Genomic DNA, 16,941 nt, shown 5'->3' with positions numbered 1-16,941 from the left:
GTTTCGCTACTACGTGATCAAGGAAAGCACACATGGCCTTGCACTCCCAACGTCATGAAGTCTGAGTTGGGGGAGGTGGAGGCAGGAAGCACATGCTTGGAATAGTTAAAAGTTTTGACCTGGCCTGGCGGTGGTGGCGCATGCCTTTAATTCCAGTACTCCGGAGGCAGAAGCAGGCGGATCTCTGTGAGTTCGAGGCCAGCCTGGTCTGCAGAACGAGTTCCAAGACAGCCAGGGCTACAGAGAAATCCTGTCTCAAAAAAACAAAACAAAAACAAAAAAGCTTTGACCTGACCTCCTCAAATTTTTGCTTAAATCTTTCCCGTGGCTACTCTTCTGTCCTTTGGTGGCAATTTTAGATCTTGGAAGGAAGGGTGAACAACGAACCTTTCCAAGTTCCTGAGTTTCTATTTCTCCCTGTCTTGTATGAACCAGATACTTAGTGGTTGGTGCAGACACAAAGATCAATGTGGTGTCTTTGGTTGGTTTCCTGAGACAGGAACTCCTCTAGTACAAGCTGCCCCGCCTGGTTTGTAGTTGAGGATGACCTTGAGTTTTGGAATCTTCTGCCTCCACCTCCCAAGTGCGTGCAGGGATTAGACAGGGGTCAAGTCCAACGCTTGTGATTTTATCCCCTAGAAACCAAGTGCCGGAGAAAAATTTTAAACTATTACAAGATAAGAAGACTAAGCAATATAATAAAGCAAAGAACAGAAACACACTACAGAAAAGTGGTATCTAGGGCGTATGGAGATGTTAGATATGATGAAAGGGCTACAGAAGCAGAAACCCGGAGGGAGCGTATAAAATCTTATTACTGCTGACCGGGGTCCACTTTGATGTTTGTCTCACCCAGGGCCACCTGGAGTCAGCCACTCCGGTAAAAACGATAAGGAACCCCTCATTTGCAATGTCAGTATTTTTCAGAAGAAAAGTCTCCTTCTGCTTACGACACACCTGGGTTTCCAACACGGGTAACAGCAACACACGTCTCCGGATTAGTGGAAACATGAGGAATTGTTTGCAAAAGCGGTAAATGAAGCCAAGAAAAGAAAGCAAGGCGGGAGGAACGCCATTGCTAACTGCGGAAACCCCAGGTCCTAGGTAGGAGAGAAGAGGAAGGTCATTCGTGCCTACGCGGGCTCCGCTTTCACCCCGGCGCAGCAAGGCTGGCTCCGCCCTGCGCCTGCGCAGTTGCGACAGTCGGGCGCAGCGGACCGGGCGCGGGAGGAAGCCGCACCTGCGCGGTAGCTGCGGCGGAGGCGAGGGTCGGGAGCCGGAGCCGCGGGGAGGGGGACTTGGCGCGCGTGCGCACGACTCAGCGCGGCAGCGGGGCGGGCGCAGGGCGGAGGAGGAGGGAGTGACGCTGGGGGCGGGGCTACCCGCGGCGCCGGCGAGCATTGCGGAGCTGGGCGGTGCCGAGCAGCAGGAGGTGGAGGAGGAGGAGGCGGTGGCGGCTGGGGTCTGACGCGGCCCGGTTCGTTGGGCCCCGCTTGTTTATTTATTTATTTCTAGTGGGTTTCGCCGGGCGTGTGAGCGCGTCCTCGCTGCTCGGCGGGGAGGGGGTGGGGGGAGGGCCCGCGCCCAGGGGGAGTTGGAGCCGGGGTCGAAACGCCGCGTGACTCGTAGGTGAGAACGCGGAGCCGCTGCAGCCACCACCGCCGCCACCGCCGAGAAGCCCTTGTTCCCGCTGCGGGGAGGAGAGTCTGGTGCCGACAAGATGGCGGACGGGGAGCTGAACGTGGACAGCCTCATCACCCGCCTGCTGGAGGGTAAGAGAGGCGCCGGACCGCGGGGCCCTTCCCGCTCGAGCCGAGTCCGGGCAAGAGGGCGGGCGGGCTAGGTGGTCCCGGAAGCCCCGGAGCGCGGGATGGCGGGCGGGCCGGCGGAGAGGCCGGGCCGAGGCTCGGGCCCCATCGGCGGGGACAGCCTTCCCGGGAGGCGGCGGGACTCCGCTAACCCTTCCCAAGAAGGGACGACGATGCCTGCCGCTGCGCATTGTGTGTCCGTGGAATGTGTATTTCTTCTCTATTCTCTTTGTGCGTTGGTTGCCCTTGGCTGCCTCTTGATTGTCGTTCCGGTAGTGAATTTTACCATTAAAAAAAAAAAGAAGAAGAGAGAGAAAGAAAAAGAAACGACCCGGGGCTCGGATCGTTTGCATTTTTTTTTAACTGGATGTTCTAGAACGACATAAGGAGAGGATAGGATGAATAGTTTACCATTTATTGTCTGGCGTACAAAAAAATAGTAAAAGTCTTGAATTGGTTTGGAGATGTCCGTTAGCAATACGAAACGCGAGAATACGTGGAGCCGAAGGGGAATTATAATGGGGGGCCTTAAAAATTATAACATGTTTGAGCTGAGTTTAATTTCTGCACAAACTTAGTAAATGTTTGTTGTAACAGCCTCTCCTGGGCTTAAAAGGTATTTTTACAAGTCTTCGCAGCATTTGAAGTTCCGGGCTCTCATGCTTTTTATTGATTAGTTTTGTGTTGGTGGGAACATAAGGAGGAAAGACTTGATGGAGAGACCAGTAGTTAAACGGATTGATCTGTTGTGGGATACTGTTTAAAGTTAAAGGCGGGTCTTGGTCAAAAGAACCCTTTTACTCTAAAATTCGCGTCGTCACTAATTGTTTGGGGAGTGTGTAAAAAAAAGAATTGTCTCTTTGAATGTTTAAGAGTCCTCTTTGTCGGACACCTAATGAATGTCTGTGTACTGCTTTTGTTTACTATAGCGAAGCAGTTTGCATATGTTTGGAAATTTACCAAAGACGATTGTGTAGGGACTTTTTCAACTAAAGTACAAAGCTTCTATCCGTTGTAAAGACCTTTGTATATTTGCTTCGGATATTAAAGCCTTCCAGCAGCAGAAGTTGTCTTTTTTTTTTTTTTTTTTTTTTTTTTTTTTTAACCAGGAACTCTTTCTTATTTACCTTTTCCTTTAGTATGAAGTTATTCCTGGGAGGCCCCCTGGTGCTTGCTGTGTTCACTACTCCGAGACTTTGTGGTCTTTATAACTGATAGGAATATCTTGCTGGGTCTATGAGAAATTTGTTTAGAAAAAAAATTTATGCTTATAGTGCATGACTAGCTCTATAAGGGAAATAGAGTTATTTAAAATTTTTATATCTTGTTAGTCTTCGGAGAAAGGGAATTTAAGCCTACCGCTGTTTTCATCTACTTTAAATTTTACATTAAGTTTAAATTTGATTGTATCTCAGTTTATTTTCATTTAAAACTTTTCATAAACACCTAATAGCGATTCATGTATTTTAAAGTGATCTAGAGCCCTTTAAATCAAAAGTACCTTTATGCGATTACAGATGCTTTAACTAGTAGGGTGAAAGTTGTAGAGAAATGGGGGAAAGCAACCTAATACTTGCTCTGGCTTCAGCCACCCCCTCCTGCTTGGGCTATGAATTCTTGTCAAGATACATCGTTCTTTTTTTCTAATATAGCTAGTGTTTATTGATTTCTGTGCCAGGCACCAAGAATTCAAAGATAAGACAAATCTCCACTCAAGGAGCTCAGTATAAACAAGTGAGTTCAGCGTTTTCTAGCCTTCTTGCTCTTCTGATGTTGAAGATACAGTTTATTAGTGGTTTTTTACATTTTTTTATCCAATTGAAGATTATTTTCCTTGACATCTCCCTGTTACTCTGAAATATTACCAGTTCCTCCCTTCCTCCTCAAATCCAATCCTGTTCAAATAATTGTCAAAGACTTGGATTTTCTGATGAGTAATTTTAATCTTAATTTTTTTTTCGACTTTTGTTTCATGCTAATTTAACTCATCCAAGTGTTGCTATTTTGCAAAGTTGTCTAGCAGAGTAGCTTCTATTTTTTTGTGTCCTAAGTGAAAGTAACATTAAAATTGGACCAGTAAAAGATACATAATTATAGTTAGAATAAATTTCAGAAGACTTCTATCATAGCAAGGTTAGTGGTTGTATTGAAAAATGTGAAGAGAACATATGTTCTGTGCTCTAAGCACAAATATGATAGCCTTGTGAGATAAAATTTCTGAATTCGATATGCTTAACCAGTGTATATACACTTAAAAACATTATGTTGTACCTAAAAATATGTAGTGTTATCTGTCAGTTAAGTTTGCTTTTGGCTGGGCAAAAGATGTGACTGGTTTATGTCATTAATCCCAGCCCTGAGTAGGCAAAAGCAGGCAGATCTTTATGAATTTGAGGCCAGCCTGGTCTACATAGCAAATTCTAGGTCACTAAAACACAACAAAAGAAAAAAAAAAACTTGGCTTTGTAAAACTTTCTGTATTAAGGGAAAAAAATGACCAGGATCTAGTCACGTTTTAAAATGCTTACTCTGTGTCATGGTATATTCCTTTAAAAAAGATATAGAAACTATATCTAATTGCCAGTTAGGCACATGTACTTTTAGTAAGTACATTTTATGGGTTTATTTGATGTTATGATTTCACAGAACCTTAAGGACATTTAAATAAATGATGCTATTATTTAATACAATATAAAAATACTGGCGCATTATTTAGAAGGTGCATGCTTCTCCATTATTTTATTTTGCTTTAAGTTTTTCTTAAAATGAAAAACAACTGCTGTTCTGTCACCTGTAGTGATCCTGTAGCATAGCTCACAATATTCTTGTGATATATCCCAACTGATGATTTAAATTAAGACTAGTTTGTATAGGTAAACTAGAAAGCCCAGTAAAGGGTTTTTGCTTAAATTAGTTGTTCTCTAGGTATTTGAGGGAAAGTGGGAATCCCCTAGGGGCTTTAGATCCCAATATAAATGCTGTTTATTTTGGAAGAAGTCCGAAGGGATAAGTAGAACTACTGTGCATTGGGGAGGAGAATCAAATAGTGCCCTCGGAGGCCAGAAGGTCCTCTATGACTGGAATTACAGATGTGAGTTACCTTGTGGGTACAGGGAATCGAACCTGAGTTTTCTAGAAGAGCAGCCAGCGCTCTTAACTGCTGAGCCATGTCTCCAGCACCAAACCTTGGCTTTTAATGACAACTTTATGAGATGCAATTCACGTACTATAGGGCTTGCCTATGTTAGTGATTTTTAGTGTGGTCACAATGTTTTGCAGCTGTCACCACAGTCAGTTTTAGAGTATTTTCACACACATATCCCAAAAAAGCCCTGTTCTCTTTTTCTCCTTCATCTGTCTCCATGGATTTGCCTGTTTGTGCACATTTTATGTAAATGAAAGTGTATATGATGTGGTCTTTTGTAACTAGTTTCTTTCCTTCTTTAAAATTTTTTTGAGACAAGCTGTCACTATGTAGCCTTAGCTGGCCTCAAACTCACAGAGATGCTGCTGAGATCAAAGACTCCTGGGCCTCTTTAATGTTTAAGTTTCATCCATGTTGTAAAATGTATTAGAACTTCATTCCTTTCATGGCTAGATAATACTCCATTGTGTCTGTGTACCAATTTTCAGAAGTAGTCACTGGTTGATGGCTATTTCAGTTGTTTTCCCTTTTGACCATTGTGGACAGTACTGCTCTCAACTTCTGGGTTCAGGTTTTTACAGGGACCTAGACTTTCAGTCCCCTTGGGTGTATTGTTGGGAATGGAATTGCCTTGTCAAATGATAACTCTGTTGAGCATTTTGAAAAACTTGCAGACTGTTTAAAGTTTCTTTACTGGTTAAAATTGCTTAAAATTCAGGCCCAACAATTTAAAAAAAAAAAGTTGAAGGACTAGTTGCTTTGGCCACCTCCGCACCAGTCATCCCACTGTATGTGGGCGTGAGGCAGGACCCATTCAAAATAAAGCAAGCTCGAAAGTAGCTCATTGGAGGTAGACTTCCTTCTCTTGACTATTCTAGATGACAGATAGTGCGTATTTTTTTAAACTAAGTCATAGATCACCCCCACCCCCTTGTTAATTAGTTCCAGCAAGTAAAGGAAGCTAGTTTGAGAAAAACAACGTATACATATTTTAATTTGCTACTTAAATCTAGCTCAGGAAGTTTTCTATGATGTTTCCAAATTCAAGATAAGAATTGATTGGGATTTAGAAATGTATTTAAGTTTCTATTCATGAAGAAAGCCTTAAATTGCATTTAGCAAAAAAAAAAATTTTGTTAACACACACACACCTTTTAAGTTCTAGGGATTGAACTAAGGACCTTACGCTTGCATGCGAGGCAGATGCCCTACTTTCCCAGCCCTTTTAATTTCTGTTTTAACAAATCGTTGCTAAGAAAGTAGCCATTCTGGCCTTGAGCTTGCCCTGTATCCAAAACAGGCCTTGAATTTTGAATCTTCTTAGTTTCTCAAGTAACTAGAATTACAAATGTATGTCACCATACCCTACATTTATCACTTAACAGACTAGTTCTCATTGGCCACAATGGCACACTCATACCAGTAAATAGAAACATCAAGGTATTTTTGTTTGTTTGTTTGTTTGTTTTGTTTTTTCGAGACAGGGTTTCCCTGTAGTTTCTAGAGCCTGTCCTGGAACTAGCTCTTGTAGACCAGGCTGGCCTCGAACTCAGAGATCCGCCTTGCCTCTGCCTCCCAAGTGCTGGGATTAAAGGTGTGCGCCACCACTGCCTGGCTCATCAAGGTATTTTTATATGACTTAACTGCCACTGAGTATTTCTGAAACTGAAGTTTCATAATTAATTTCAGTGTCAGTAGGCAAGAAATGGTTTAATCAGGGTATGTTTGGACTCTTAAGTCTCCTGGGATTTAGTTTTGGTCAGGTACAAACTAACCTCTGAACACCACTTCTGTTGTAACTATATGTAAATGACCATTTCGGATCTTATTTTCTCTAGACAAAGTGGGATTCGTAAAGATAGAGAAGTCCTATGTGTGATTTGGTGATAGACATTGGTCATTTGGAAAATGGTTCAGCTGAATTATATAGTTGATTAATTGTCAACAGATCCAAGAATTCTATTTGTTAACCATGGAAGAAGTCTCATCAGAAGAGACCTTAAGACTGGATGAGCTATGAGAATAGATACAAAGTTTCCAGTATTCAAATTTTTACACTGAAATCTTGAATTTTATCATTGGCTAAAAAAGAACTATTTTCTTTGACATGGCAGGGTGTTGTTTGTTTTTGAGAGTATCTGTTAATTATGTAAGTCTGGTAGCAGTAGTTTGTCAGTCTTGTGCTTTTCTTTGAGACAGTTACTTTGTTGTATTGCAGCAGACATGTTTGGATACTTTTCTCATAGATGATTAAAGACTTAATTGCAAGAGCTGGGCTTAATTGATCATTCTTACTGGTTTTATCACAATGTTTTACTGCATTGCATGGCAGTGAACACACAGGATTCTCAGTAGTTGATAGCTCTGACCTGGTGTATGTCAAAGTGCCAGCCGTTTTAAGCATATTGCTTTTGTCCCCTCAATACAGATGTCAAAATAATACAGGAGTTCATGCTTTAAACTGGGTACTTATTTATTCCTGAACTATTTCATCCCAACCTGCTTATCAACATTCTTTACTCTTTGTACTACACTGTTTTGCCATTGTACAGGGGCATGGCTTTTACTTACAGTGTATCACAGATCTCTTTGAGGATTCATAAAAAACACTGTAAAGTTTTACTTTGGGTTGCTAATAGATAGACCTTTGTGCTCAGGGAGCATCTATACAGAATTTAGGAAATCTAGGTTAGCTGACATTAGTGATGGGCTGAAGAGGGGAGGAGTGGCATAAAGAGAAAAGTATCAGTAGTTAGTGAAGATTACTAAGATTTTGTAAGACACACGTAAAGCTGATAGAATTGGTTCTTTTTGTTTTCTTGCTGTCCTTTCTGTTTTAGAGAAGGGAGTCTTAAGAGTAACTTGGAGAAAGTACAGGTGATGGTTAGTGAAAGATAAACTTTAGTGTGCATGGAAGATTCCACGGAGACACATCCTTTTTTCTTTAAAAGACAAACCTGTATTGGAAATTTTTCAAACAAAATTGTAATATGGTAGTGAGTACAATTTGGTGGGGTTTTTTTTGTTTGTTTGTATTTTGAAATTACTGGGATGGAATTCTTTTGGATAGAATTCAACATTTTACTTAAGATTCAAGTAAGTGGTTTCAATGTTGGTCATAAAATTTGATTGTAAGTGCTCATCTGTTGATACTGATCTATAATGAGATTTTGTGAATTTAATCTTGAAAGATGTCCTTTCATACAGATAGGAGCTGTTAAATGCTAACAGTAGTCTATATATGATTTTTTGTATGTTTGTTTTTGCTTTTTGAGGCAGGGTTTCTCTTTGCAGCTTTGGAGCCTGTCCTGGTACTAACTCTGTAGAACAGGCTGGTCTCAATGAGAGTGAGATGATTTTTAGTGATTTTTTGATTTTTGGAGACAGGGTTTCTCTGTGTAACAGCCCTTGACTGTCCTAGAACTCTCTCTATAGACCAGGCTGTGCTTGAACTCACAGAGACCCGCCTGCCACTGCCTCCCAAGTGCTGGGATTAAAGGTGTGCTCCACCACCACCTGGCTAAGTATATGATTTTAATTGAGCATGTTCATTACTTAGAACACATTTATACTTTTTGGAGACAGGATTTTTCTGTGTAATAGCTCTGGCTGTCCCATAACTCACTTTGTAGACCAGGCTGGTCCTAACTCAGTGGTCCACCTGCCTCTGTCTCCAGAGTGTTGGTATTAAAGGTGTGTGCCACCACTCCCAGCCTTGAGTAGTTTTTCTTTTTTAAAAAGGTGTTCCCAAAGAAACCCGGGACCCTTTTATAATTTTATTTTTTTAAAGATTTATTATGTATGCAGTATTCTGCCTGCACAATAGGACATCAGATCTCATTACAGATGGGTGTGAGTCATTATGTGGTTGCTGAGAATTGAACTCGGGTCCTCCAGAAGAGAGCAGTTAATACTCTTAACCTCTGAGCCATCTCTCCAGCCCCTTTGAGTGGTTTTTCTTACCCTTGACTAGGTGACACGTGTTACTAACATGATAATTGGTTGGAGGAGCAAGTGTTCAAACCAAAGTGACTCCAAAGTGAGCTTCTAGAATAGCCATTGTGGAAATGTTTTCAAAGAAGCTGAGAAAAAACAATTCAGTATAACCTGTAGCAGAACCTGCTAAATGATACAACTGATGGTAGTGAATATACACATAAAATAGGGAGGGGAAAAAACCTTAGCTGTCTTTAATACAGATGTTCTACAGAAAAGGTACCTTATCATGTTTTCAAGCCAGGAATATCAATAACAACTTCATTTGCTTTCATGATCTCATTCAGTTTTAGTTTTGTGATTATATCAGTAATAGATTGTAACGTTGATTTTGTTTAATGATAAAATTTTCCTGAATGGGAATTATTATTTAAATTTTTTATTATTTAAATTTTTAAAATTATACGTATACTTGTGTCTCTGTAGCTATGAGCACATGAGTTTAGGTACCATGGGAACCAGAGGTATGGGACCCTTAGCACTGCAGCTGCAGTGAGCTGGGTGCTAGGAACCAAGCAGACCTTCTGCAAGACCAGGCAGCACATGGCCATAACTGCTAAGCTCTTAAACCCATGAAAATTATTCTTCTTAATCATTATTTTTGATTACAGGCTAGTGTTAGGGTCTTGATATGTAATCCATGCTCACTTCAACTTCAAGATGCCCCATGTCAGACTACAGAGTGTCTGAATACAGGTGTACATGTGACCTCACTACCCAGCACTTAGTGCTACATAATAAGTTCAACTTAAAATTGTAAGAACGCCCCACTACAGTTTGTGAACATAGTGTAAGTCATTTTGACAATAGCACTTTTGTTTCCCATGCTATCAAAAGTTAAAATAAGCAAGATCTTTATCCTCATAAACCTTCAGCAAATTATTTTCCAATTCACTATAGTTCCTTCATACCTTAAGTGCAAAAGCAATTTCCATATCAAAACCCATTTACTGTGCGACTAAGCACCTTCCACCTAGCTCTATATTTGGAAATAATCAATATGTAACATAATAACGTGTTAAAAGACAAATTACAAAGGAATTGTAAATCTAGGTGGTAGCACACACCTTTAGTTCCAGTACTTGGGAGACAGAGGCAGGCGGGTCTCTGTGAGTTCGAGGCTAACCTGATATACAAAGCGAGTTCTAGGACAGCCAAGGGCTACACAGAGAAACCCTGTCTCCAAAATTCAACCACTAAAAATCATCTCACTCTCATTTTTTAAAATTGTTCATATCATCCCCAGTGTCCTCAATCAGGCTAATAGTCTTTAAAATTTTTGTCTCAAGATATTGTTACAGATTATTCCAGTCAAACATAATTGACCTACCATTGGTAAAGTGGTCAATTAGCTGACAGTTGAACCACTTGAAAATTTCTCCACTTGTTAAATTCTGAGTTTGAGGCCAGCCAGGGCAGCATAATGTGATCCTGACTTAAAAAACAAAACCAACCAACGAAATAGACCCCCCCCCCCCCAAAAAAAAAAATGCTACCAGAGCTTAGAAGTAATGCCAATCAGGTAATAGCAACCTGTCACCTAAACTACTAAAGCCCAAACAGAATTTTTTTTTAGAATGGTAAAAGGATGCTTACCTAGGATTCCAATTATACTAAGGATATCCTTCACCACTACAAGCAAAAATAAAGATACATTGGAGCTCAGAAAATTGAGATGGGTCAGTGGTTAAGAGTAGGGCTGCTCTTCAGGGGTTCGATTCCCAGCACCCACATGACAGGTTACAACCACCTGATTTTTGTCAGAAACCATAGTAAATGTAAAAGAAACAAACATTGAAATTAAGATCATTCCAGCAGTTGGCAGGCAGAAGTATTAACCAAAGTTGAAAATCATCCTGGTCTACTTAGTAAGTTTCAGGGTAATCAGACATACATACTGAGGCCCTAGCTCAATAAATTGGGGCGGGGGGGGGGGGGGGACAGGTAGAGAAAACTCAGAAATTTACATATTGAATACAAAGACATTTTAAATTTAAGAACACAGTCGTGGGGGGTTAACTAGAGAGATGACTTAGCAGCTGCTCTTCCAGAGGACCTGGGTTTAATTCCCAGCATCTATGAGGTGGATAATAATCATCTGTAGCTCTAGTCTCAGGGATCCACACCCTCTTTGGCCTCTGTAGGAAGCAAGCACATAGTGGTACGCAGGTATGCATGTAGGGGAAACACCCATATGCAAACAAAGTGTTAGTTAAATAAAAAAGAAAAACAGATAAATACAAAAATGGGAAAACTATGTCATATACACATTAATCAAATGAGGCCTGGGTTGACAATGCTAGGTAAACTTTAGTGTCACTAGAGATAATGAAGGATATTAGTGCTTTCGTGATAAATTCAACAGAAATAAATATTTATGTCTTAAAAATAAGTTCAACACAAAAATCTGAAGTCATTAGACCTAAAAAGACATAGAGAAAGCCTTATCCCTGTAGTGCACTGCTATAGCTTTAGTGACTGGTAGAACAAACAGGAAACACTCAGATAGTTAGAAATTGAGGATGAAAGATATCACACAAACTGGCCTGTGAAGATATCTCAGTAAGATCTGAGTAGGAAACACAGAAAGTTTGCATAATAAACTAATGTGGTGGTGTGGGCCTGTAATCCCAGCACTAGGGATACAGAGAAAGGGCTTGGGGGATCACTGGTTAGTTAATTTAACCTACTTGGCAAGTTCTAGGCCAGAGGAAATGGACAGCACATGGAAAATGCCACCCAGAGTTATCCTCTGGCCTTCATACACAAAAGCAAGCTGGTTCAGACAGTGGAATAAGTATTTTATCAAAGTAGAAAGAAACAGTAGCAGAAAGTAAGTATACTCTTGATGAAAAGAGTAAAAGTTTATGTGTCTAGAAAGACTTTATATCAGTAAAGATAAAGGAAACAATAGTACTAAGGGTACTAGTATAGAGCAGAAAGAGAACGCATGTGATTTGTGATTGTGCTAGAGGAAAACAAATGCTTTAGAAGATGATTGGAATAGTTGAGTATTGTCTTTTAAATGTTTGTATCCAAGTCTAGTGACTTGTACTGTGACCCTGAAAGGGTAGTATTACAAACTATTATGTTAAGGGGTGAAAAGACCTGATGCCTGCCATATTTCAGAGAGAAGTATGACTCTTGTTAAAGGACAATAAGATATAAGTAACTTTATGCTTAGATGAAAAATTTAGCTCAACTGACAGAAAAATAGAAAATATTATTGTTCAAGAAAATGTATTGAAACACCTTAAATTTCTAGGTTAGATTGTTTTAGTAGTGATCTAAACTACAAAGATATTAACATCTATTTATAACCTTACAGATACATATAAAAAGACAGGAGTTGGAAAGGTTGTTCAGCAATTATGAGCATTTGCTGACCTTGCATATGATCCATGTTCTGTTCCCAACACCCAGCACAGAGGTTCACAACTACTTGTAACTCCAGTTCCAAGGAACCTAACCATCTTCTGATGTAGGATGCCCCTCTCTATGCTGTGAATATGTTTTATTACCATTGGTTAATAAAGAAGCTACTTTGGCCTGTAGCAGGACAGAATATAGGTAGGTGGGAAATCCAAACAGATACAAGGAGAAAGAAGGTGTAGACTCAGGGAGACACTAGCAGCTGCCAAATAAGTAAGTTGCCAGAGCATTACCGGTAAATCACAGGGCACATGGCAGTATGCAGTTAAATGGAATGGGTTATTTAAGTTGTAAGAGCTAGTTAATAGTAAACCTGATTTGATAAGCCAAACAGTAGTTAATGTTAAGCCTCAGAGTGGTTATTAGGGAACTGGCAGGCAGGAGAGAAACTGCCAATTATACTCTTTTAGTCTCAGTTGGACTTATACATGTGGTACATTCATGCAGGGTCATTCACACATACATGAATAAAAATAATAGCACTTCCCAACTTGTCTTATGAAGCTTGCACAGCACTTTAGCAAAACCTGGCAATAACAAGAAATCAACCAGTATATGAATGTAATCCCCCAAATCTTGAAAATATGTGTCATTGTGAAACCCATTAATGTGTGTTAATAATTATTATCTTAAAAACTCAGCAAACGATTTGCAGGTTGAATCCTAACATGTTTAATAAAGATATGTCGTGAACTGATGGGCTTGTTTTAGGAGACCAGTTTACTCTAATACTCAGAGCTTTTTTTTTAAAAAAAAAAAATCACATTATATAAAAGGGAAAGTTGGTGGTTATCTCGATTAAAAAGTATTTGGTAAAAACAAAAAATTCCCCTCCCCTCTACAGAAATTCTTAGTAAAGTAGAACAGGCGTTTTCTTAAAGATAAGGTACATAGAGTTATCAGTTACTAGTGCTTTCATGATAGGTTCAGCGGAAATAAATATTTATGTCTCAAAAATATGATGGTGAAGTGCTGCTGGGTGCCATTTTCTCCAAACAGGTTCAAAAACATGATGGGAGAAAGAAACAGCATCAATTCTGTTCCTTGCCAATTGAGCAAGGAAGGAAGAGAAATTAAAGATTATGTCTTAGTCATTGTTCTATTGCTATGAAGAGACATCATGACCAAAGGAACTTTTATTTTCCTTTTAAGACAGGATTTCTCTGTGTAAGAGCCCTAGCTGTCCAGGAACTTGGTCTGTAGACCAAGCTGGCCTCGAATTTACAGAGATCCACCAGTCTCTGCCTCCCTATATGCTGGGATTAGAATGTTGGGATTAAAGGCGTACACCACTTTATTATAGTGAAAAGCAAACAGGAATGTTGCTGGAGCAGTAGCTGAGAGCTTTTTACATCCTGATCCATAGGAAGCAGGCAGAGAGAGACTGGGCCTGGTTTGAGCTTTTGGAACCTCAAAGCCCACTCCCAGTGACACACCTAAATTTTTCCAGTTTATCAACTGGAGACTTAAATATGCATCTATTTGGGTTAGTGGGGGTCTGTTCTCATTTGAATCACATTCCACTCCCTGGCTTCCATAAACTTGTAATGGTATCAAAAGGCAAACTGCATTTAGTTCAGCTTCATAAGACGCCATAGTGTTTTACAGTCTCAATCAATACAGTCTCTTTTGAGACTGAAGACAATCTCTTAATTGTAACCCACTGTAAATCCAAAAGGTAGATTGCATACTTCCAATATACAATGGCACAGAATATACATTACCATTCCAAAAGGAAGGAAAGGGCATAGTGATGAATACTGGACCAAAGCAAGTCCACAGCCCAGCAGGGCAATCTCCAAACTCTGCATGCACCTGCATCTGATGTCAAAGCACTCTTCAGGTCTCCAACTCCTTTCAACTTTATTGGCTGCAATACACTTGTCTCTCTTGGGCTAGTTCCACTCTCTGTTAGCAGCTCTCCTTGGCAGGTAGCCCAGGACTCTGACCCCTCCAGTGTCTTGGGATCTCCTTCACAATCCAGGCCACACCTCCACAGCTTCATGCACTCTGAGCCTCCATGCGCAGGGACTTCCTTGCTAAATGTCTGACTTCAATGCCCTTCCTTAACCACTGAGGAAGGTTCCATAACTCTTCCAGTATGCTTGACTAAAATCAGAACCATGTGGCTGAAGCTGCCAGGTTCTGCTGCCTACTTGGGCCCCCTTCATTACGTATATTTGCATAAATTCTGACATGGTAGTTTCTAGGCTAAGGAAATCTTAGGCTTATTATTTTCATAGGTTGCGAGGTTAGCTGGTTGGGGCCTTGCCTGAAGTCACCACTCCCTTTATTCTATTTAAACATCAGACTTTAACATTTTCATCTTGAACACAAGACTTGGCTCCAATGTTACATTTTCTAGCATTCCTTTCCCCCTCAAACTGTATATTTCTTGCTTCTCTTTGTCCACTTTCCTTTTCATTGTAGATCTATATAAGGGTCATCACTAATAACTGTGACACAGTTCATACTAGACTGTCTTTGAAGTCTCTTTTGCCAGTGACATTAATCCAACTCTTCAATTAGCCTTAGACAGATTTTTAGAAAAGGGGCAAAAAGAAACCACATTTCTCTGCCAAATTATCACAAGAATGGCTTTTCCATCAGCTGATATTTTTCCCCTCTGAAAGCAGTTGAGCTAGGCCTGCATAGTTCACATTGGCCTTCAGCACTACTGTCTCCCAAGCTTCTACACATTTTCTTGCTTTCTTAATCCAAGTCCCCAAAGTCCACTTTTCACCAACAAGCATCTGCCTGGTACCAATTTCTGTCTTAGTTATTCTTCTATTGCTGTAAAGAGACACTGACTGAAGGCAACTCTTAAAAGCATTTAATTGGTAGCTTGTTTACAGTTTCAGAGGGTTAGTTCATTATCATAGTGGGAAGCAGACATGGCACTGAAGCATAGCTGAGAACTTTACATCTTCACATCTTGATCCACAGGTAGTGGAGACGGAGGGAGCTGACTGAATGAACAACAGAGCTTGGGCTTTTGAAACCTCAAAGCACACCCCCAGCAACACACCTACTTCAACAAGGACATACTTCTTAGTCCTTTTTAAACAGTCCATTAGCTGGGGACTAAGCATGCAAATATGTAAGCATTTGGGGACCATTCTTGTTCAAACCACCATGGATTGGAAAAGAAATAAAGCTGTGTTTTTATAACTGATATGACTGACTTTAAAAAATCCAAAAGAAACTGTAAATTTTATAATACTACACAAAGTCAGTATACAAAATATATACTCGTGTGTGTGTGTGTGTGTGTGTGTGTGTATGTGTGTGTATGTAATCACATACTGGAAAAATGAAACAGACATTTACAGTAGTCCTCCCAAAATCAGTTTGAAAAAAATACACAAGACTGCCACAGTAAAGACTATGAAGGAAAAATAGACATTGCTGAGGAAAATAACCAGAGCTAGCAAGATGTCTCAGCAACTAACACACACACACACACACACACACACACAGAGTCTGGAACAAGGGTGAATGACAGATAAAAGGAGAGGAAAGGGCATGGGTTGGAGACTTGAAATTAAGACATCAATTCTAGCAAACCCCTCAGTTCATTTTTCCATAAACCCCATAAGCGCTGCAAACTTGGTGTCCCATAGATACAAGCCAACTTTAAATCTTTGGAAAACACAGAAGTACCCAGATTACCTTAAGAATTTTAAAGATCAGAGTCAAAATGTTTATAATACAAAAAATGGTGATAGTATGGTGATGATGTAAGAAAGAGACACAGTAATAAGAGTGTCTTCTTGTTGGTGTTTTCCAAGACAGGGTTTCTCTATGACAGTCTTAACTGCCCTGGAACTCACTTTGTAGACCAGGCTGGCCTCGAACTCACTGAGATCCACCTACCTCTGCTTCCCCGGGTGCTGGAATTAAAGGTGTGCGCTACCGCTGCCCCAGCTCAGTAAAAGTGGTTTTCTATTAAGCTGCCACTAAATTAGTTGCTATTAATCAGTGCTACTAAATGTCTTTGTGCCTGGATAAAAGTGAACTCTGGGCTGGAGAGATGACTCGGCAATCAAGAGCTCTTGCTGCTCTTTCAAAGAACCTAAGTTCGATTCCCAGCACCTATGTGATAGCTTACAACTGTGACTTCATTTTCGGGGATCTGGCACATGTACACAAATATACATGCAGGCAAAACACCTAAATAAACCTTGACTTTTACTTCAAGCAGTATAACAGCCTAATTCAAGATGAATTATACAATTAAATCAGCTGTAACCAAATATCAAAAAAATCAACAAATTCTTTAGAAAGGGTAGTGATTTCTTGATAAAATGCACAAAGTATTAAGAAGTGAAAGGCAAGGTTAACTTAATTGAAATTGTTTTAAAATCTATATTCATTAAAGAGCTTTTAATTGAAACAGCATTAAGAGATGGGGAAAGGTCCAACATCAAGTTTTAAGGTAAGCAAGCAGTTGCCTCAAAACAAATATCAAAAAACCCATTAATTATAGGAAAAGGCACTCAACAAGCTTAGTCATCAGGGAAATGCATATTAAGATTTCAGTGAATGCTACTATATTAT

At 40.1% G+C, this 16,941-nt stretch overlaps 1 protein-coding gene across 1 annotated transcript in view; it reads left to right on the top strand.

Moving 5' to 3' along the window:
• The first annotated feature begins 1,565 nt into the window (after positions 1-1,565).
• The window catches only part of Ppp1cb (protein phosphatase 1 catalytic subunit beta), a 33,267-nt gene continuing 17,891 nt past the window's right edge, over positions 1,566-16,941 (top strand). Inside the window, exon 1 of the mRNA XM_038319531.1 lies at positions 1,566-1,772. Within this exon, the coding sequence (XP_038175459.1) occupies positions 1,721-1,772 (52 nt within the window). The 5' untranslated portion in view covers positions 1,566-1,720. The remainder of the gene's footprint in view (positions 1,773-16,941) is intronic.

Source organism: Arvicola amphibius, chromosome 2 (assembly GCF_903992535.2).
Source record: "Arvicola amphibius chromosome 2, mArvAmp1.2, whole genome shotgun sequence".
Lineage (NCBI taxonomy): Eukaryota > Metazoa > Chordata > Mammalia > Rodentia > Cricetidae > Arvicola > Arvicola amphibius.
The sequence above is the reverse complement of the archived record's forward strand: the minus strand, read 5'-3'. Positions and strand labels throughout refer to the sequence as shown.